General features: G+C 46.8%; 2 protein-coding genes across 2 annotated transcripts in view; one reads left to right on the top strand and one right to left on the bottom strand.

The window, feature by feature from the left end:
• Positions 1-114: 114 nt before the first annotated feature.
• On the bottom strand, positions 115-4,151 carry LOC108921870 (serine/threonine-protein phosphatase 6 catalytic subunit-like). The gene is made up of 7 exons (XM_018731586.2): positions 4,045-4,151; positions 3,445-3,540; positions 2,964-3,029; positions 2,487-2,628; positions 1,887-1,966; positions 1,367-1,576; positions 115-1,030 (listed from the first exon to the last, which is right to left on the bottom strand). The coding sequence occupies exons 1-7, from the start codon at positions 4,117-4,119 to the stop codon at positions 782-784; spliced, it is 918 nt and encodes a 305-aa protein (XP_018587102.1). The 5' UTR covers positions 4,120-4,151; the 3' UTR covers positions 115-781.
• Positions 4,152-6,039: 1,888 nt separating this feature from the next.
• LOC108921867 (multiple epidermal growth factor-like domains protein 9) overlaps positions 6,040-19,938 on the top strand; it is a 105,223-nt gene continuing 91,324 nt past the window's right edge. The window contains exon 1 of the mRNA XM_029259662.1: positions 6,040-6,620. Within this exon, the coding sequence (XP_029115495.1) occupies positions 6,206-6,620 (415 nt within the window). The 5' untranslated portion in view covers positions 6,040-6,205. The remainder of the gene's footprint in view (positions 6,621-19,938) is intronic.

The raw sequence follows: 19,938 nt of genomic DNA on the forward strand, positions 1-19,938 counted from the left end.
TCATTTACACCACCACAGGTATAAAAACGATACCTGTTTAAAGTAACAAATTCCAAGCACAGAGAATAAAATTGTTAAGAAAAGTTTTATTTCTAACAAGTTAGTTCCCTGCTATTTGCAGTGTGTATCCCAATATACATAATCTATAATAATAACTTGAAACACTCAAAATTAACACTTCTGTACAAAGAGTGTGTATGTGCGTGTGCTCATATACATACATGTCTGTGTGTGTGTGTGTGTATGAGGAATGTTGTGCTCCTTCCACAGCAGTAATTCATCACATAATGTCTGTGGAATGTAGATCCTACCACAAAAAGACTAATTATGGCTAAATTGCGCAAACAGTAAGAAGAGAACAAATAACTTCTTTGTAAATATATTAATTTCCTTAAAGCATTTCTCCATATGCACAGTTATAGTCTAAAGAAAACTATTCTTTCTGTAAGAGAGCAATATTGACAGTCAAGACAAACTGATCTTTCACATTCTCTGCAAGTTAATGCAAAATGTTGTTGGTTAATGATGCAATAAGGACAGTTTGTTTCAATAAAACGGTGCAATAATAGTAAAACCATTTGCTCATCCTTACGTGCTCAGAATTACAGGTGGTGGGGGTGAACACCAAGGAGATACATTTTTATTACAATGACTGGTAATGCCAAAAACTGCAGATAAGGTGTTGAAAAAGTAACATCAGAGCATACAGTTAACTTTTTTTTGTTAACCATACTGGATATCCACAAAAGGAAGCGGGGGCAGGGGGTCGAGAACCCTGCCTTCAGAGGAAGTACGGCGTAGTGGTTCTGGGGGGAATGACTCGCTCCGAGTCCGGTACGGCACGGAAGAGTTTGGGCTCCCGTGTGTTTGCGTCCTTGAACACCATGATGGAGGCGATGTTCCCGCAGCGGTAACAGTAGTTGGGCGCCGACCACACGGTCACCAGCTTCTCATCGAACATGAACTTGTAGCCTTCGTGGACAAGCTGGTGCGCCCGGCAGATCAACTTCAGGTTGTTGATGTAGACAAACTTGGGGGGGGGGCACAAGACACACCACGAGAAGGGATAGACACGTCAAAATGGTTGTGCAATGTGGTGAAATGAGTTCCCTGAATCCCTCAGAGCTGCGGAATCCCTCCCAGCATTCAAGCAGGGTCTCAAACCTTTTTTCAGAGCCATTCCTCTCCTGATCATCTGACAGCTGCATGAATGAGTAAAACACCATCTGCTATGATTATCTATGTATTTGATATTTGAATGTCACTTTTATAAGCAGCTCCTTGAGGGATTTGAACCAGCAACATAGTGGTATCAGACACACAAGTTAGGTATTGATGACTCAATCTAGATCACGTCAAACCTCACCTCATTGGTAACCTTGGCACCAAAGAGCCAGCCGGCACCCCTAGGGCTGATGGCCCACGTATCCACGTCTTCCGGGTCGGACCACACCAGGTCACAGAATGCCCCCTTGTGGGGGATCTCCTGATTGCGCTCAATGGTTCGTATCTGGTCCAGGGTTTTGATGTCAGGAGAGAGACCTCCGTGAACACACAGGATCTGCTCGTCCAACAGCTATAACAGGAGGAGAGAGGAAAAAAAAAAAAAAAAAAAAAACTGAGCTGAATTATTCATATAACAATCACAAGTAATTAAAACAATGCTGTAAAGTTCCTCTAAAACTAGAGAATGTACCATGTTCTGGCTCTGTATTTTAAATCACTGCACTGACCTCCTGATATACGTTATAAATTGAGCACCCCATGTATGTAATAAATACTTCTTAAAACTCAAACACATAGCAGAACTTTGGTACCAGCATTGGACCACCACAAAGGTTCTGCAGCAGGAAGTCTTAAAATAATATATATATATTTATACTCACAGCTGCCACTGTAAGCATGTCGAACACTTTTGTACAGTACCGCCAAGCATTTGCATTTCCATATTTGGTTTGGCATTCATCTGAAAGGCAAGAATATGGATTCTGAAAACAAAACTAAAAATATGTAAAATTCACCAAATGAACAGAGTTAGCATTAATGTTCTTAGATCAGATTTGTGGAACGTCCACATGACAAACAAGCTTAGTTCAACATTTGTGATGTCATAAAATGCAATGAACCATCATCAGATCAATTCTTAAACAGTGCAAAGACAAATATGCTACATTAATTCGAGTACATTTAAATCATGTTTGGTGTTTTACAATATTTGCTTATATTTGCAATGCAAAGTTACGCGAGTTAATGGGGTTCTTTATTAGTTGGTCCATCTGAGTGTTTCGGTTGGAACCAGAGCTCAGTGAAGGGCAGATAAATGTAGACCTGTGGAAGTCACATACTTCACGCACGTGGAGAGCAGATGTAAACATCTGTACAGCATGCAACAGAGACTAAACTTAGAGAGTAAATTTACACTTCAAAATGTGACGCAGCAGAAAGTCCTTCATCACACAGGCTCTCGACTGATCAAGAGAGCTAACCGTAAAAGCCGTACACCTGCGTGATCTGCCGGCTCTCGTGGTTCCCCCTCAGCAGAGTGATGCGGTCGGGCCACTTGGCCTTCAGGGCCAGTAGGTAAGTGAAGGTCTCCAGGCTGTAATAACCGCGGTCAACAAAGTCGCCCTGAAAAACGCAGAACCGTTACAACACTCAACACTGCTTTTTGCAATTTAAATTTTTTTTAATGTATTTATTTTATTATGCACAGCAAATTTGCGAAAGAACACCTTGCAATGTGCAAAGCTGAAATGAAATGCGATTAAATGTTTGGATCATTCCGTTAGCGTATTGCCCAAAAACAGTAGGTTATTTCATTCAAACATAGGAAAAAATTAACAGAAATTCACAAAAATGAAACTGTCTGAACAGACTGAAAGAATGCGATGTGGATCAACAATGCAGGAACATTCCGCAGACCAGTAAAACTTAAGGGTGAATGAGATCAATTGCATACAAACCATAAAGATATAATTTGTGTCCGGAACCTGTCCGCCAGTTCTGAAGAGTTCACAGAGGTCATAAAACTGAAAGAAACACAAGGAAATAAAGAGTAATCAGAGCAAACTCACTCTGGCCTTGATAAGCTGAATGGGGATTTACAATAGTAAGTTAGTACAAAGTACAGTAAAATTAGTAAAGTAAAACAAAAGTGTCTCCCTCTGCTCCTCAGAGCTGCTGAATCCCTACCAAAATCTGGTCTCAAAGCACATCTTTTAGTCCCTCCCTTCTTCTGATCTGCAAAACTGACTGCACTTTGAGAACCACACGTCTGTAACTATAACTCTTCACCCGTGTGTGAAATGCACTTTTGTTTACTATGGGCTGTTAGTTGCTTAGGCTGAAAACATCAACGGAATGCAAATGTAAATTTTAAATAAATAAATAAATAAATAAATAAACACAACAAGCGCTAACAGAGACAGCAAATGAAAGCGGCACCTGTCCGTGTATGTCCCCGCACACGGTGACCGGGGTGGACACCGGCTGCACGTTGGACTCCTCCAGGAGGAGGTCACACACATAGTCACAGAGTCTCTGCGAAGGAGGAACGCAATAGTGAGTGTGACCTGTGATCTGGACACACACCTGCTGACACTGAAAGCTTAACACACAGGGAGAAAGTGTCTGCGTGATGCATCCACTCGTGCGCACAACAAGTAGTGGCAGTGCCACTGTGGTCTCACTCACACACAGACACAGAGACAGAGACACACACAGCACTACTAGTTCTTGTTTCGTAGGCCACACCTGACTGTTACTAGTAAGTTAATCGTTAATGCACGCAAAAGCAAGACACCCATGCTGCAGTATAACCCCCCCCCCGGACACCCCAGCTGCCCTGCTGCAGAACCCCGCGCTCGCAGTGACACATGATCAGTCACATGCAGAGAGTCTAGTCAACTTGTCTCGACTAGTAGTAGCTGAAGAGCAACACACTCTGCATGTTCTCCTCTGCAGCGCAACCGCCCTCGAGCGCCTTCAGTGGCTCATATTCCGCGGATATTATTTTATTACACACGAATCTTTCCACGCGGGTACCTTCAAGTCGTTCTCCGGCAGGTACTTGCACTCCTTCGCAATCTCCACATATTTGTCCAGGTCCAGCGGCGCCATCCTGTCAACTTGGGGGCTGCGGGCGGGGTCTCGTTACGTCATAGCCAACAGCTTTTCGTCACTTCCGCTTCCGCTTCCTTTTCCGCTCCGCGGGTTGGCGGAGTGCTGTGGGAGCGGCGTGCGTTTAAAACTGACTGGAAAAGTTATGTTTGGGCAGCAGCGCCGTCACATGGTTATACAGTTTTGCGTGTCTCGCTACTTCTTGAAAAAAGTCATAACTAACATTTAGTAAACACCAACTTTACCGGTGAACACTGTTATTGTTCTGTATTTGTGTTTTAACGCGCTAAAACTAATTAGGGAGCAGGTGGCGTTGTCACCTTGCGATCAGAAGGTTTCCAGTTTGAATCCCACTCTTCTGTACTACATTTGATAGAGTAGTTTACCCTGAATAGATACTGTTAAAACACCCTAGGGCCTAGAGTAATAAGAGGGTAAATTACTACGAAGTTGATTATATAAGTTGGTCAAATGTGCCAGCTAGATACAAATAAAATAATTATTAATTGGTGCAAGAAAAAAGATGACCAGCAACCAGATGGATGGACTTGATCACAGTGACAAACGGGCACAGCTACTGAATACAAGTGGTAACTCAGTGGTTAGAGCTCTTGTGTCTGGGCCCAAAAGTTGCTGGTTCAACTCTCCTTTCTGGCTATTGTGCCCTTGAGCAAGGTACTCACCCTGAATTGCTGCAGTGAAATTACCCTACTGGGTGAATAATTGTAAGTAGCTCATTGCAAGAAGCATCGACTAATAAATGGAAGTGAATATGTAAAGTTCTTCTGAGAACTTCATGGAGGAACTCTACATATCCCGTGAACAAAGATAAACATCAACTCCTCAAGCTGATATGGAAACATACTTTGCATTTCTTAATTTAGCATTCATTTTCCTCCAAAGCAACGTACATCAGAGAACAATACAGAGTGCTATATTAGTATACTAGTTTTTCAGCCGTACGTAACAGGTAGAAAGTTATGTGTCATTTCAGATAAAGCCAGTGCTTCCCCATTGCTCTCAAACACCATGTCTACCAGCATGTTTAATGTTACTAATATGTGCTTTTGGGCAAGATGGTGAGAATAAAGGACAGAGGGACCATCAATTACACTGCACCTATTAGTCAGATTCCATTTCTAGCCAGAAGATGGCGCTCATATACAGTTCTTAAAATTTAATATTTTATTTTCCCTGATAGACAATTGAAAGATTTTCTTCTTATTATTATTATTATTTTACAATTTAGACCTTTGCCCATGGCGACACTGAAGGAGTTGCAGAGGCTCTGGGAAACAGTGACTTCTTCCTTCGCTGATGTTGAGACCAACTATACAACAGCTGTATTCAGGCCAGTGCGCCAGGGTTAGGATAGAGTTACTCTTTATATACTTCTGCTCTACATATGAAACCTTAAGACATATATGTCTGAAGACATATTTTAAAATGCTTTGGCTCTTGAGAAAAATCATGTCTCAGTTCTTGCTGAATAAAAATATTCAGTGAGCTGCAAGTAAAAATTTCCCGACATTGAAAGTGATTTTTGGAAGGGTAAAGGTTCAAGCAATTTCGTCGACAACAACTTCAGATCTGAAGAACTGCACTCTAGAAATGTACAAATGTGGGAATTGTGGATTCAAGCTGTATTTTAGGCTATTACTAAAGGCAAGTATTTAGAGGCTTTGTAGGGTTATTGAAGAGACCGGTGTTTCTACCTCGAAGTGTGTCTGCTCGCTGATTGGATAATTTTCTGTGGGGGACTTACAGTGGCCAATGAAAAACGAGTGCGTTCAGCGTTCGGTGAGAAAAAAAACGGCACTGCCGAGTCGCCCTCGCACTCCAGCCCTCCCACCGCCGCGTCCATTGGCTCCCGCGGAACGTGTCGGAAGGCGTGGGTTTTTGCGCTCGTGCGGAGCACTCGGTCCGTCACTCGTGGAAGAGTGTCTCGGAGAGTGACTGAGGCGCGCGGCGCGTCACGAGGGCGTCCGCAGTTGGAGACACACGGCGAGGAGCAGCGGGAGACCGCAGCGCCCGGAGGACCCGCTGTCGGCCGGGACCCACGCGTGGGTGGAGAGTTAGGAGTGTCATGAAGTTCTCGCCCTCAATGATGTTTGTGTCCCCGGCTCTGGATGTCCTTCTCGTCGTTGTCATTGGGCTGCACGGGGCTGCCCCGCGAGCGCAGGAGGACGGCCACGCGCCCCCCGTGGGGAAGAGGTCCCTGTCCGAACCCGGGACCACCGTGCTGCTGCCTTTCGACACCCCTGCCCTGCCCAACCACCTCCCGGAGGAGCCGCACGCGGGGCGCGTGCTGCCCGCGCGCATGTCCCCAGGGACACCTGGAGATGTGGGACGGGTCACGAGCGCCCCTGTCCACGGAGCCCCTACGGAGCCGTTCGCCGTGACAGGGACCCCCGCAACGACCCCGTCCAACGTGCTAACGGGCCCTTTAACGACCACGGGCAGCACCGGGTCGTGGAGAGGTCCCTCCGTCCCCGCGAGAGGTGAGTCCCGGTGCGCGAGGGCGCGCGAGCCCCCGGCGCGACGCTCGCGCGCTCAGTGACACAATGTTTCTTTTCTTTGTGAATCACTCCAGAGCGCTTCGGCGGCAGGTCTCTCATTTCCAGCCTCAGTTATTCCACGAAAATGTACTTTTAGTAAAGTGGAACTTTCAGAATTTTATCATCATCATCATCATCATCATTATTATTATTATTATTATTATTATTATTATTATTATTGCTACTAATACATTTTTTTCAATTATTGTAAAGAGGCTGAGTACACGAGTTTCTAGGGAACATCCACTGTACCCATTTCTCTTATGGTGGGTGTGTATGGTCAGTGTCTGAGGTCTAACACCTAAGTAACACAGGAAGGTGATGAAAGCGCATCAGCATCATCACCATCAACCCCATGAGCATCATGTCCATCATCACTACCTTGAGCCCCATCGTTTACATTCGTTTACGCTTTTCTCCAGAGCAACATACTGCTCAAAGTAGGACAGAGTGCATCTCATATGAGCTCCATCACCACCATCGGCATCATCACCCTCATCAGCATCATCACCTTTGTCAGCATCATCACCTCTGTCAGCTTCATCAGCCTCATCACCACCATCAGCATCATCACTATCATCACCACCATCAGCGCCGCTGTGTTCTCACACACACGTCAAGGGCATTCCATTTACATGTCAATTACCACGGACTCACTGCTACGGTCTTTCAATAATTATGATGTCATCATTAATACAGTGCTGGTATGTGATGTCCAAAGTGCGGTCCTTCTTTCTCTCTTCCTTGACTTCATTTCCTGCCGTGTGAACGAAGGTGATCTGGGACGTCCCCCACGGATTGGCCTCCTCTTCCTCCGCACCCCTGTGATTTCACCTCCGTTTCATCTGTGGAAGTGTATTAGAGTCATAATGTGAGGTGTGTTTTTTTACTGTACATTGTGGCTTTCCCACGCTCGGCCCCGGGCGCGAAGCTCGGTTTTGACGCTTGCTGCGCTGTAATAGCCTGGGGTTTGATCGCACCTGCAGCCTCTACCAATGACGGCTGGAGAGAGAACAATACATTATGGAAGGGGCTCCATTGTTCTGTTGCGCGGCTGCAGTCCTCGGATACGGTACCGGGACGGGGAATGTGTTCGTCTGTATCCAACGGAGAGCGCTGATCACCGCGGTGCAGCACGGTAACAGCAGAGTGCGGTGGTCACGGTACAGTAAGAGTAAGACTAAAATGGTCATGGTACAGCACAGTCACAGTAAAGCACAGGTACCATGCTACAGTGATCACAGTAGAGTAGAGTAACCATGGTAGAATGCAGTGATCGTGGTACGGTACAGAGTCAATAGAGTAGAGTGACTGTGGTACAGTGATCACGACAGAGTATAATGACCATGGTAGAATACAGTAGAATACAGTCATGGTACAGGACAGTGTCAGTGCCAGTGTCAGTATGGTACAGTGATCATGAGAGAATACACTGACTATGGTAGACCTGTAGTGTGTTACCATGGTGCAGTAATGGTAAAGTACAGTAATCATAGTACAGTGCAGTAACAGTAAATGGTACAGTGCAGTTACTGTGGCTCATGGATAGAGGTAGAGCACAGTAACAGTAAAGTACAGTGGCCATGGTGTAGTACACTGAACAGTACAGTGTAGTGATCCATAGTAAAACACAACGATTGCAGTGGAGCTCAATAACAGTAGAGTGCTGTAACCATGGTATACTGGTATATACCATAGTAAAAGTGCCCTGAAGAGTCTCTCTGTTGCTGGTATTTGTGTGGAGCTCATTTAACAGAGACGTGGTTCCCAGTCCCACTGCCCCGAAGGGATATATTTTATATGTATCCCTTTTTACATATTTTACTGCATGTGATAACATGGTAATTATGTTCCTAACTTTGCTGTAAAGTTGGACTGTTGAAGTGTGAACTCTGAGTAGCCGTGTGTGTTTCAGCAGCTGCCGGGTTGAGGGAACGGACCCTTTTACAAGTTTTCCTCCAGCGGTTAGCATGTCGTTCACCGCAGGCACGGTCGCGCTTCTATTTTTACCGCGGTACAGGCCTGAGCGTCGTGTGGCGGTCAAAGGGAACGACAACAGCCGTGCGCCGGGCGGTGTGTTCTCCGCTGGGGACGAGTCCTCTGCTCCGTGTGTATGGGGGGAGGGGCGGTTGTCCTTTCCGTAGCAGGGCGGCACACACACACACACACGGTCTTGGAAATGCAAACCCTGATTACACAACGCAGGTTCAGCTTGGGAAAACTGTGTTCGAACCCGGGTTCCCAGGCATCTGGGTGCGGAGGGAGTGTAAAGTGGCCCAGCCCCCCCCGCTGGATCCCGGTGCAAAGTGCGCTTCTTTGCTTTTGCAGCGCCGCCTGCAGCGAGTCGGGGTGGAAACTGCCGGGATGGGTCATAGTTGTAGATCTGCGTGTCGATCGCGAGGATGTGGCCGAGGGTCACGTGAACCCACCCCCCCCCCCCAACTATCCCTCTTTCTCCCTCTCTCTCTTCTTTCACTCTCCCTCTTTCTCTAGCCCTGGCCCACTCCCTCTCTCTCATTCTCTCTCCCTCTCTCTCACCCTTCTGCCATCCCTCTCTCTCCCTCTCGCACTTTCTCTTCTCTCTCTCTCTCACCCTGGCCCTCTCACTTTCTCTCCTTCCTCCCTCTCTTCTTTCACTCTCCCTCTCTCCCACTCCCTCTCTCTCCTTGTCTCTCTCTCCCTGCTCTCTCTCTCTCTCACTCCCTGTTTCTCTCTCTCTCTCACACCCCCCATCCCTCTCTCTCTGTCTCTCTCTCTCTCCCTTTCTCTCACCCCCCCCCCCCGTTCACTCATACCACTCGAGCTCCTTATCAGCAGGACAGCGTCAACTTCCCCCCCGATGTTCTGCACGCGTTTCTCATTTATCAACAGGTGCAGGGAGGCCACGCAGCGCTTCAAGAGCTGCACCGAGCCAAAGGTCACAGGTTCAAGGTGCCAAAATGGGCTGTGCTGTCGAACCCCTTTCCGATACGCTTCAAGTTTCGGGTTGACAGTATTGAGCCGCACATACGCGGATAAAGCGTCTGATAAGTAACTGCAGCGGGCCAGTGGGGGGCGTGGTGGTTAGAGCTGCCGCCTTGCGGTTACCGGACCCGGGTTTGAATCGCGTCTCCTGCTGCAGTGATCTTGATCAAGGTACTTCCCCTCAACCGATACAGTGAAAAAGTGCCCTGCTGTATAAATGGGAAAGTCGCTTGGTGTACAAAACCTAACATAAGTGGCTTTGGGGCTAAAAGTGAAAAAGAATTCAAAGTAAAATGTACCTGTTGAGTCTCGCCTGCTGAAGGAAGACCCATGACTTGATCGTCCGAGACCCTCGACTCGAGGATTTTCTCCCCGCTCCTTTGAAGTGTAGTTACGCTCTTGTAAAACCGGGGGGCTGCGATCCCTCTGCCTTGAGGGCTGAGTTCTGATGGGACCGATGGGAGGTTTGACAGGTGTTCCTCAAACCAGTCCCTTTGCTGCAAGGCTCAGGTCGGATCCCGACGAATCTCTCCTCGCTGGGCGAAGGGCCTCGACGCTTCGCTGAGTTTGTGACGCAAACCACAGAGCTATAAAAAGGAGAAAGCGAGGGGGATTCCAGCCGGTTGTTCTGCGTAAACGTGATGTCGGTGATGTTGAGCGTCCTACTCGTCTTCTGCCGCCCCCCGCAACCAGTTTCGCTACAATCCATCTGTTTCTTTTTTTTTTTAAACTTCCTTTCTCTTGAATCCTGGAATTGCACATCCGGGATGAATTATGTGTGTATGATCTGAGCCAGCAAGTGGCGCAGTGGTTAGAAGTTACCACCTTCCTCTTAAAGGCCCCACATCCAAATCCATCCTGCACTACCCCTGGTCAGGGTACTTACCATGAGCTGATAGAGTAAAATTATTTTGTATTTGGAGATAAATCACCAGAAGTAGGGTATTGTGCAGATGTCGTATTGTAAGTCGCCTTGAACAAACACATCCAATAAATCAATAATAATAATAATAATAATAATGATAATAATAATAATAATAATAATAATAATAAAGAAGAATTTGTGTTGCAAGGGGATCGGAGGTGTGTTTACCTGACCCGGCGAGGGCCTGTTTTCCTGTTTTCTCAGTGTAACACAATACGTTCATAAACAAGTAAAATTCCACAAATAGTCTTATTTTAGTTCCTCATTTCTGACCACACAGGAAGTCACTAATACACACACACACACACACACACACACACAGATATACTGTATATATGTATATATAGAGATACAAAAATGCTGACAACTCTCTCTAAGGCAGCTTATTAGGTAAGTAGCTTTACAATGATTTACCCATTTTTACAGCAGGGCATTTTTATTCTATCACTGTAAGTACTATGGTACCTCAGTGGTACCTCGCAATCACATTTTTGCTTTGTATAAAACATCTTCTTTTAGTCGCCTTGGACGAAGGCATCAACTGTATAAATATAAATATATATGAGTAGCGGACCTTAATGTGGGCTGGAAAGAATCCGAAACATTTCCCAATTTCCCACTTTTTTTTTTTTTTCCCCGATTTTTCAAATAAACTTAATAAATAAATTTTTATTTATTTTTCAAGTAAATTAAGCTGTAGGTTTTTGTACGGAAGCTTATTGAGTGCCTGTGCTGACCGGAAGGTTTCAACAGATAAATCCTAGTGTACAGTATGCGTGTTTTGGTTCATTTACCGTGTTTTGTTTGGAACCATGTTCTGTTGGTATGAAACAAACTGCAGATTTTTTTTTTTTTTTTTTTTCCCTACTTGTGTGGTTTTTCTCCCAAGGCCCCCCGATCTGGCAGCATCTGCCATTTGTCATATTTTTGGGTGAGATTCTGCTTCGCTGCTCTGCACACATATGATGCACCTCTGAGCTGAGCTCCCGGAGTTGAACACACACAAGAACAATCAAGTTGGAGATGCGTGTGTGTTTTCTTGACACTGTCATCTTTGGTTATTTTTACTGCTCAGCTGTTAATTTGACCTGATTTATCCAGCCGAGAGATGGGAAGTGCGCTCGGCCCGTTTTCGGTCTTTTTTTAGAAAGCGGCGCGGCCACGTTCCAAAAAAGCCGCGGTAAATGAGGGAATGTAAGTTTCTCACATTAAAAATGAGACGAAGGGAGAATCTGGGCAGCGTGGGGTTGGAAATGGATTTTTAAGCAGCTCTCGGTTTCCCCAGATGCAGAGCAAAACCTCTGAAAAGGAAAGCCTTCTCCAAAAAATGCAGTAAAATGAAACCGACCCGGAACCTGTGTGTCCGCAGGTGGTCGTTGGGTCATGACCCTGAGAGCAGGTCCTCCACAGGTAATTGCTTTGGGGTTACCCTTACAAACGCTGATCACCCGTTTCACTGAACTTTTCAGCCACTGGGGGAACAAAAATACGTGAGCAATACGTAACACTCTAATATAATGTTGAATAAATAACACTCTAATTTCTCTGATACTTTTCTCCCAAGCAACACAGAATGTTAAGTTTGTACACTAAGCTACGTACACTGATTTATACACCGGTGTAATTTCTACTGTATCAATTCAGGGTTCAGTTAAGTCCCTTGATGAGGGGCACTGCAGCAGGAGGGGGATTCGAACCCAAGTCCTTTGATTGCAAGGCATTTACATTTATTTGTTTAGCAGATGCTTTTCTCCAAAGCGACTTCCAATGAACTCTATGTAGTGTTATCAGCCCACACACCTTATTCACCGCGGTGACTTACACTGCTAGATACACTCCTTACACTGGGTCACTCATCCATACATCAGTGGAACATACTCTCTCTCTGTGTCACTCACACACTATGGGTGAACCTGAACAGCATGTCTTTGGAGTGTGGGAGGAAACCAGAGCACCCAAAGACTTCCGCTGCTAGATACACTACTTACAATGGGTCACTCATCCATACATCAGTGGAACACACACACACACTCTCTCTCTGTCACTCACACACTGTAGGGGAACCTGAATGGCATGTCTTTGGAGTGTGGGAGGAAACCCACGCAGACACAGGAAGAACATGCAAACTCCACACAGGCTGAACAGGGATCGAACCCACGTCCTCTTGCACCACCCGGGCGCTGTGAGATAGCAGTGCTACTCGTTGCACCCCGTTATGCGGCAGCGATTAACCACTACTCCACCTGCTGCTCCAGCCACAGAATTACAAAACTCAGATGTTGCAGGCTAATATGAAGCTTGCATGAGCAATGACAGGGACCCCAACCCCCCCCACCACCCAGCTCTGTTACTCCCAAGATGCTTCAGTCCCTCTGCGTTCAGCAGGTGCAGGAGCAACGCATTTGCATTTAACCAAATGAATGAACATGTCGCTACCTTCAGTCTCCACACGGAAGACGGTGCATTTCAGCGGCGTTATATTGTTTCATTCCCGATTAGATAAAAGGGAATTATGGGTATCTGAAGTGCATTTTAACGGCCAGCTAAACCTCACAATTGTTAATATGTCTCGCGCTCTTCGGCGCATGAAAGTAAGAATTTATACTGTCGTCAATTTCTAACTTAATTCTGAGGTTCTGCTTAGCCTGCATATTTATAGGGGCACCCTGCGGAAGATCCAGGCGTCCGCCGCCCTAAAATCCATACGGCGGCGCATCTGCTGGAAATAAATGAGGTTTCCGAGAGAGTGACAAGACGAGGCTTTTATTACTCTTTGCTTCTGCGGCAAAGAGTCTGTTGTTGGGCGCAGAGGAATTCACACCGGAGGTAATGATGGGGGAGGAAAGAGGCGCTTTAAATGGAATTGTGTCCTTTATTGGACGAAAAAAGAGGAAGGATTACCGAACGTCCCGGTGGCGTCGCTGAAGTTCGGTCGGGATTTTTTGCGCGGAGCTGCTTTCCCGGTGCATTGTGGGACGTTTCCCGCGACGTTTCCCGCGACGTTTCCGCGTTTGTTCAGCATGGAAACATGCAAATCTAGAATTTTTTTGTTGGGGCATTTCAGTCGGAGGGGCGGTGGGGCAACTGGATTGGCCTATGCCTGCTGTGTTGCAGATCTGGGGTTCGAGTCCTGCTTGGGGTGTCTTGTAGTGGACTGGCGTTCCATCCTGGGTGTGGCCCCCGTGCTGTCGGGCCAGGTCCTGGCCTGCTGCATCACTGCTCAAGATAAGTGGTTGTTGACTGTGTGTGTTTCATTTAGTTTTGATCAGGAGATGTTGTGGCTGGAGCTGGTGTCTTGCAATCTGAAGGTTGTGTGTTTGAATCCCACCTCTGCTGTAGAACCCTTCATGAAGGTACTTGCCCTAAATTAATACAGGGGAATAAATGGGTAAATCAGTGTAATGTTGATCAAATATTGTGAGTCACCTTGGATAAAGCTGTCAGATAAGTGAATGAATGATTTTTTTTTTTAGTTTTAAGGCTCTGTTTAAAGGGTAGAGCTGGCGACGTTGAGCACAGTCTGGTCCGACCCTAATTGACAGTGTGAGATGGCGAGGCCGAGCGTTGACCCGACCCATCCAAAAGTCCCGGCACCTAATGGAAGCGATAGACGTTGAGAGTCCGATGATGTATATAACCAATTACACAAGTGTCAAGGAATGGAGATGTGACTCCCCCCTCCACCCTCCACCTGGCCAGAAAGAGAACAAATCTTTGCTCATCTTTACTGGACTTTAGAACATCTTTTACTCTGCAAGACTTCTGTTCAGTCTACAGTTTGAGGAATTGGATTTATGTTGCTTATTATAAACAAGTACGATGGATATGTGTGTATACACGCGCACGCGTCTCTGTACCTGTGTGTTTCCTTAGCTTCACAGGGTAATTTCTGAGCAAAAGAAACCATAAAATAGGGCTTCTGCGGATGTCCCCTTAATCTGATTTTTAGCATTAACATTTTTTCCTTTCAAAAAGTTGCGCTTTAAGGAATCTTAAAGGGCCAGCGCTTATTTTGCTGTCTACTGCAATGTGTTCTCAAGTTTTGTGACGCTGGAGTTAGGAATCATTCATACCTGTCAATGTGAAGTCCCCAGAAATGATGCTGAGGACAAATACGGATGAAATAAAATACCCATGAAGGGCTTCAGGAGCGGAAGGGAACGTGTCAAGACCAGTCGCCATGCTCTTCCCTTCTTCTTCCCACAGTCGAGAGCTTTCCACACGGTCAATGTCACGGAAAGCCCAGCGACTGTTTTTCTGGACCTTTGAAAGTCATCATTCCAGCATCTGCGGACGTCGGGCCATCAGTCGCAACGCTAAGCAAACGTATTGTGGCAAAATGACTGTGGGAAATGGTACCGATATATCATGTATCCTAGGAGTCACCAAGGAAAGCGCAGCGCTGCCCTCTGCTAAATGACCTTTCAGAAATTCTCATTCTGATTCTTCTGTACCGCGGTATACATTTTTTATAAAGCACTTTGGACAAAAGCTGTGCGTCCGGTTCTCTCAAGTCTGGTATTGGAAGACGGATAGTTTTTTTTTCCCCAGAGCGGGTGACCTGTTCAGAATTTTTATTACTTGCCTCCTAAATCATTAGCTGCGTGATGGAAATTTTGAACGTTTCCTTCGAGGGTAAACAACGTGGTATAATAATTGCTTCTTAGAAAACTAGATGCAAAATACCTGATGATACCACATCATAAAGATGATTAAAGTGGCCAATGAGACAGCGAGTTTGTAAAACCTCTTCGTACCAGCCGTCCTGACAATTTGTCGGAAATGATACCATCGAAGTTACCCTGCTGTGTGAACGGGTAAATCAGTGTAAGCAGTTATATAACACTGTTTGTGCCATCGAGCCTCTCCACGTGATCCACAATGGTACGACATAAGTTGTTTGACCTGCCAAAGAGTTCCCATGCGACTCCTCTCCTCCTCTCTCCACTGGCTTCCCGTTTCTGCTCCTATCAAGTTCAACACTGGTTATGGCTTGCAAAAATTGTCGAAGCAACTGCACCCCGATACCTACAGGATCTGATCATTTACTACACCCCAGCAATAGCACTGGGGTCCTTCACCTCTGGCCTCTTGGTGGTCCCATTCACAAGGGCTCGATAATCAAAAGCCTGAAGGTTCTCAGTTTTGGTTCCAAAGTGTCGATATAATCTCCCTCTGTCCCTCGGAGCTGCTGAATCCCTCCCAGTATTCCAGAAGGCTATACTGATTTCATAAAAACTTTATGCATTTGCATCTGTCGAGGTCATCTTTTGAATGTCCTTTCGATTGTGTATCCATTGTGTATAATGTGCACTAGCCAGAACTGGTAGTGCTTCAGCAGTTGTTGTCTAGTGGCTAATGGAGCGTAGTAAGAACAAATGGTCGTGGTTAAGTCTCCTGTGTTTTTACACACACACTTTGCATCACTAGGCAACAGATATATTTTGAGTTCCGTTTTGCTCTCTCTCTTTTTTTTCTCTCGAGCTCCAGATCTCATCTCAGATTCTCCTGAACTCCTTCCTGCCGTAGATTCCCATGTTCCTCTTGGAAACTTCTGCTGCAGCATCAGGGCCTATTTGAATTTAACTGCCTTTAGCTTATTATTACTAAAATTTCACCCTGATTTCACTTCAGTAGACTGTCGGCACTTGGTTACATGGGGCGTCCTCATGTCTGCCAGGAGAAAGAGGCACCTTTTCTTCCGCTCAGTGACATCACCACTTACTCTTTTCAAGCCATCATTTAGCAGACATTGTGTAGCAGAGCTAAATGGGGGAAGCCAAAGATAAATAGCAGAGGATAAATACACACACATTGACTAAAACCGGAGCCTAACCCAGCAACACAGGGCGCAAGGCTGGGGGGGGACGACACCCAGGATGGGACACCAGTCCATCACAAGGCACCCCAAGCAGGACTCAAACCCCAGGCCCACCGGAGAGCAGGACCCCACCAAACCCGCTGTGCCACCCAGAGAATAAATACCCAAGGATATATAGCAGAGGATAAATACCCAAAGATAAATAGAAGAAGATAAGTACCTCCTCATTTCCTTCTTTATTGTCATAGCAGCGGCTATTACTGCACTGCTCAGGGCTTGGAGTCCCAGTGACTGAACCGTGCTCTGTGATGTACGACACAGGAGGATGGGGTGCAGGGAAGGAAGGTGTCCCAGTTGGCTGCTCATCACCCCCTGTTGAGGTTTTCATCACAAGCCCCCATCCTTCACCACTACGCCACCTGCTGCCCACGTGTACCTGTTCCTTGTGTGACATCATGGACACTGAGGGCGGGTCAGACTCAGCACCCCCAAGTGATGCTCGGCAGCGGAGGGTTCCCGCAACCAAACTGGGAGGAATTCCCACAGAGAGGAAGCTCTGAGCCTGGAATCCATAGGCAGGTGGAACAAGTGAGGAGGCGTGGCCTATACTGGCCAGACCATCCTTAAGCACCGTGTGAGGCTGTGCAGCCAAAGCCCATTAGCTTCCCGTGAGCTTCTTTGGCAGCTGAGGCCACTGCGTGTGACCTTCTACAAGGTTCCCGACGCTGGTTTATATTATCGATGCCAGAGGTACATCGTCAGTGTCCAGTGCACCCAACGCCTGTTAGACAGGGGACTGCCGCATACAGCACACAGACACCGCATTTTACACATTGGAGCTGTCAGGCGTTCCTCAAGTCCGAAATGTCCAGGTTACGTTCCCCACGTTCAGATATCAGCTGTGGGTTTGGATGTGGGTTCGAATCTGGCTCGGTCTCTGTGGAGTTTATTCATTCTCCCCATATTTGTGTGGCTTTCCTTCAGGTGCTCTGGTTTCTTCCCACAGTTCAAAGACATATGTGTCAGGTGGGCTGGTGCCTCGGAAGTGCCCTTTGTGTGTGCGATTGCCCTATGATGGGCTCTGCCATTCTGGGATTACTCTGTCTCACAACCTATTTTTCCGGGAGAGACTCTGGACCGGGGGGGTGCGGTGGCGCAGTGGGTTGGACTGGGGTCCTGCTCTCCGGTGGGTCTGGGGTTCAAGTGCTGCTTGGGGTGCCCTGTGACAGACGGGTGTCCCGTTCTGGGCGTGTCCCTTCCCCCTCCAGCCTTGCACCCTGTGTTACTGGTTTAGGCTCCGGCTCCCTGCAACCCCGTATGGGACAAGCGGTTCAGATAGTGTGTGTGTGTGTGGACCACCGTGACCCTGCATTGGACAACCAGTTATTGATAATGGAGGGACAGATGATTACTAAGGAACTTCCAGTAGGCTTAGGCTTTATTTTTGGGTGAAGCAAGAGGTGCTGAACGTCTGTCGTGGTTCCTCAGGCTCCGAAAAGGCTGTAAAAATGTAACAGGCAACAAAGGGGGGAAAGGAGGGCAGGAATCGCTCCCTGGGGAGAACACGAAATGACTCCGCCGGCTCTTCCAGCGTCGCTCCGCATTTATCCTCGAGCTCCCGCTGTCCCAGGTGGCCGTGTCTGTCTAACACGCTTTTCGCTCGAACGCTCTCCTGGAGATCGGCCGACACAGCGCCGCAGAAACGTCATTCATATTCAGGTGGGGAAGCTCTTAGCTGAACATTCACCTGGGAAAAAAGAGACATATGTGCTCTTTCACGAGTCGGATTGAGATCGAAAGCAAAATGCTTTTTGTTTCGATGGCATCTCCCGAACACCCCACAAGGAGCGCACCCGAATCTCCCAGAATTCCCAGAAGGAGCTCACCTGGTACATCTACATTCATTTGTTTAGCAGGCACTTTTCTCCAAAGTGACTTCCAATGAAGTCTCCAATATTATGAGCCCACACACCTTATTCACCGCGGTGACTTACACTGCTTGATACACTACTTACACTGGGTCACTCATCCATACATCAGTGGAACACACACACTCTCTCTGGCACTCACACACTATGGGTGAACCTGAATAGCATGTCTATGGACTGTGGGAGGAAACCAGAGCACCTGGATGAAACCCCCACACGCATAAGGAGAACATGCAAACTCCACACACGCTGAGTGGGGATCAAACCCACATTCTCTCGCACCACCCGGGCTCTGCGAGAGAGCAGCACCACTCGCTGTGCCACCATGCCGCCCCAGGAGTGATAAACACAGGATCATGGTCGCCTGGTGAAATGGGAACTCTTTTAAAGCACCAAAGCAGCCGTGGATTTGAAAGGAAAAGACAGAGGAAAAATGTGTGTGACGTGAGGATAAGAAACAGTGTCCGCTGGGAAGATCCAGAGGAATCTCTTCCATTTACACAGCAGGGGATTCAAACCAACAACCTTTAGGTTGCAATTGCCCTAACAACTACGCCACCTTCTGTCCCGATGTGGAGTGGTTTGATGCAGTTTAAAGAGTATTTAGTTGAAGATTGAAGGCAGTCCATGGCAAGAAAAAATGGACGGTTTAATGACCATTAATTACTATATTCATAAATCTGTGTTTCCTTTATGAGGAGTCGTATGTTTTCTTTGTCTTACTTGGTTGTTTTTTGTTATTTCTTACACAGCTTTGGTATTATTAATCCAAGAGAGAGCCTGAAGAGCTGCTGATAACACACAGAGGGGTGGAGATGGAGACAGAATAATAATTCCTTCGTTAGGCAGCAGGAGCATTTCTCCCAAATATTATTATTAGATATAATATGCTGCAATTTTGCTCAGTGTTTCGCGAGCTGGGTGTTCATTGACGGGTGGGGGCACGTCTGTTACGGGCACGTTTTTCCATCCCAGGCATTGAAATCAGCAGCATTTGGCTCAGGGTTCGAGCCACACGGCTGGTGCCGCCAACTCTTTTGTTTGATTTTATAAATCCTCCCCTGGTTCCGGGAACAAACGTGTGTTTCGTACCATGCCGCCCGTTCTCTTCCTCCCAATTACCCTGTTTACACGAGAGAAGCTCTTCGCTCCTCTCAAGGGCATTTTTTTCCTGTTTGAAGTACAGACCCCGACAGCCAGCAGTTACCACTAATACATCCCTACTACGCTTTACCACGACTGCAAAAGTAGCCAAAAGGAAAGCTGTGGATTAGCATGTAATTAAGGTCGTCGCGGTGCTTTTGAAAGTCATGTTGACTCATTCTTTGCGTGGAAACTTTAGTACATCCATCCAGGGACGGCACTTTGGGGTTTTGGCACCACTAGGAACGAATCAGGAATCACCCCTTCGACTTATATCACTACATTGATAAAAATTTGCATGTATTTATTTAGCAGACACTTTTCTCCAAAGCGACTTCCAACAAACTCTATGCAGTGTTACCAGCCCACACACCTTATTCACCGCGGTGACTTACACTGCTAGATACACTACTGACACTGGGTCACTCATCCACATCAGTGGAACACACTCTCTCTGTCACTCACACACTATGGGTGAAC

Source organism: Scleropages formosus, chromosome 17 (genome assembly GCF_900964775.1).
Source record: "Scleropages formosus chromosome 17, fSclFor1.1, whole genome shotgun sequence".
In the NCBI taxonomy this organism is placed as follows: domain Eukaryota; kingdom Metazoa; phylum Chordata; class Actinopteri; order Osteoglossiformes; family Osteoglossidae; genus Scleropages; species Scleropages formosus.

Excerpts from the sequence above, each read along its gene's own strand:
- LOC108921870 (XM_018731586.2), bottom strand. The coding sequence starts at position 4,119 with ATGGCGCCGCTGGACCTGGACAAATATGTGGAGATTGCGAAGGAGTGC. Across the intron at positions 2,629-2,963 it reads ACACAAATTATATCTTTATG|GGCGACTTTGTTGACCGCGG; the intron begins GTTTGTATGCAA and ends TGCGTTTTTCAG. Across the intron at positions 1,967-2,486 it reads GCAGGTGTACGGCTTTTACG|ATGAATGCCAAACCAAATAT; the intron begins GTTAGCTCTCTT and ends CTTGCCTTTCAG.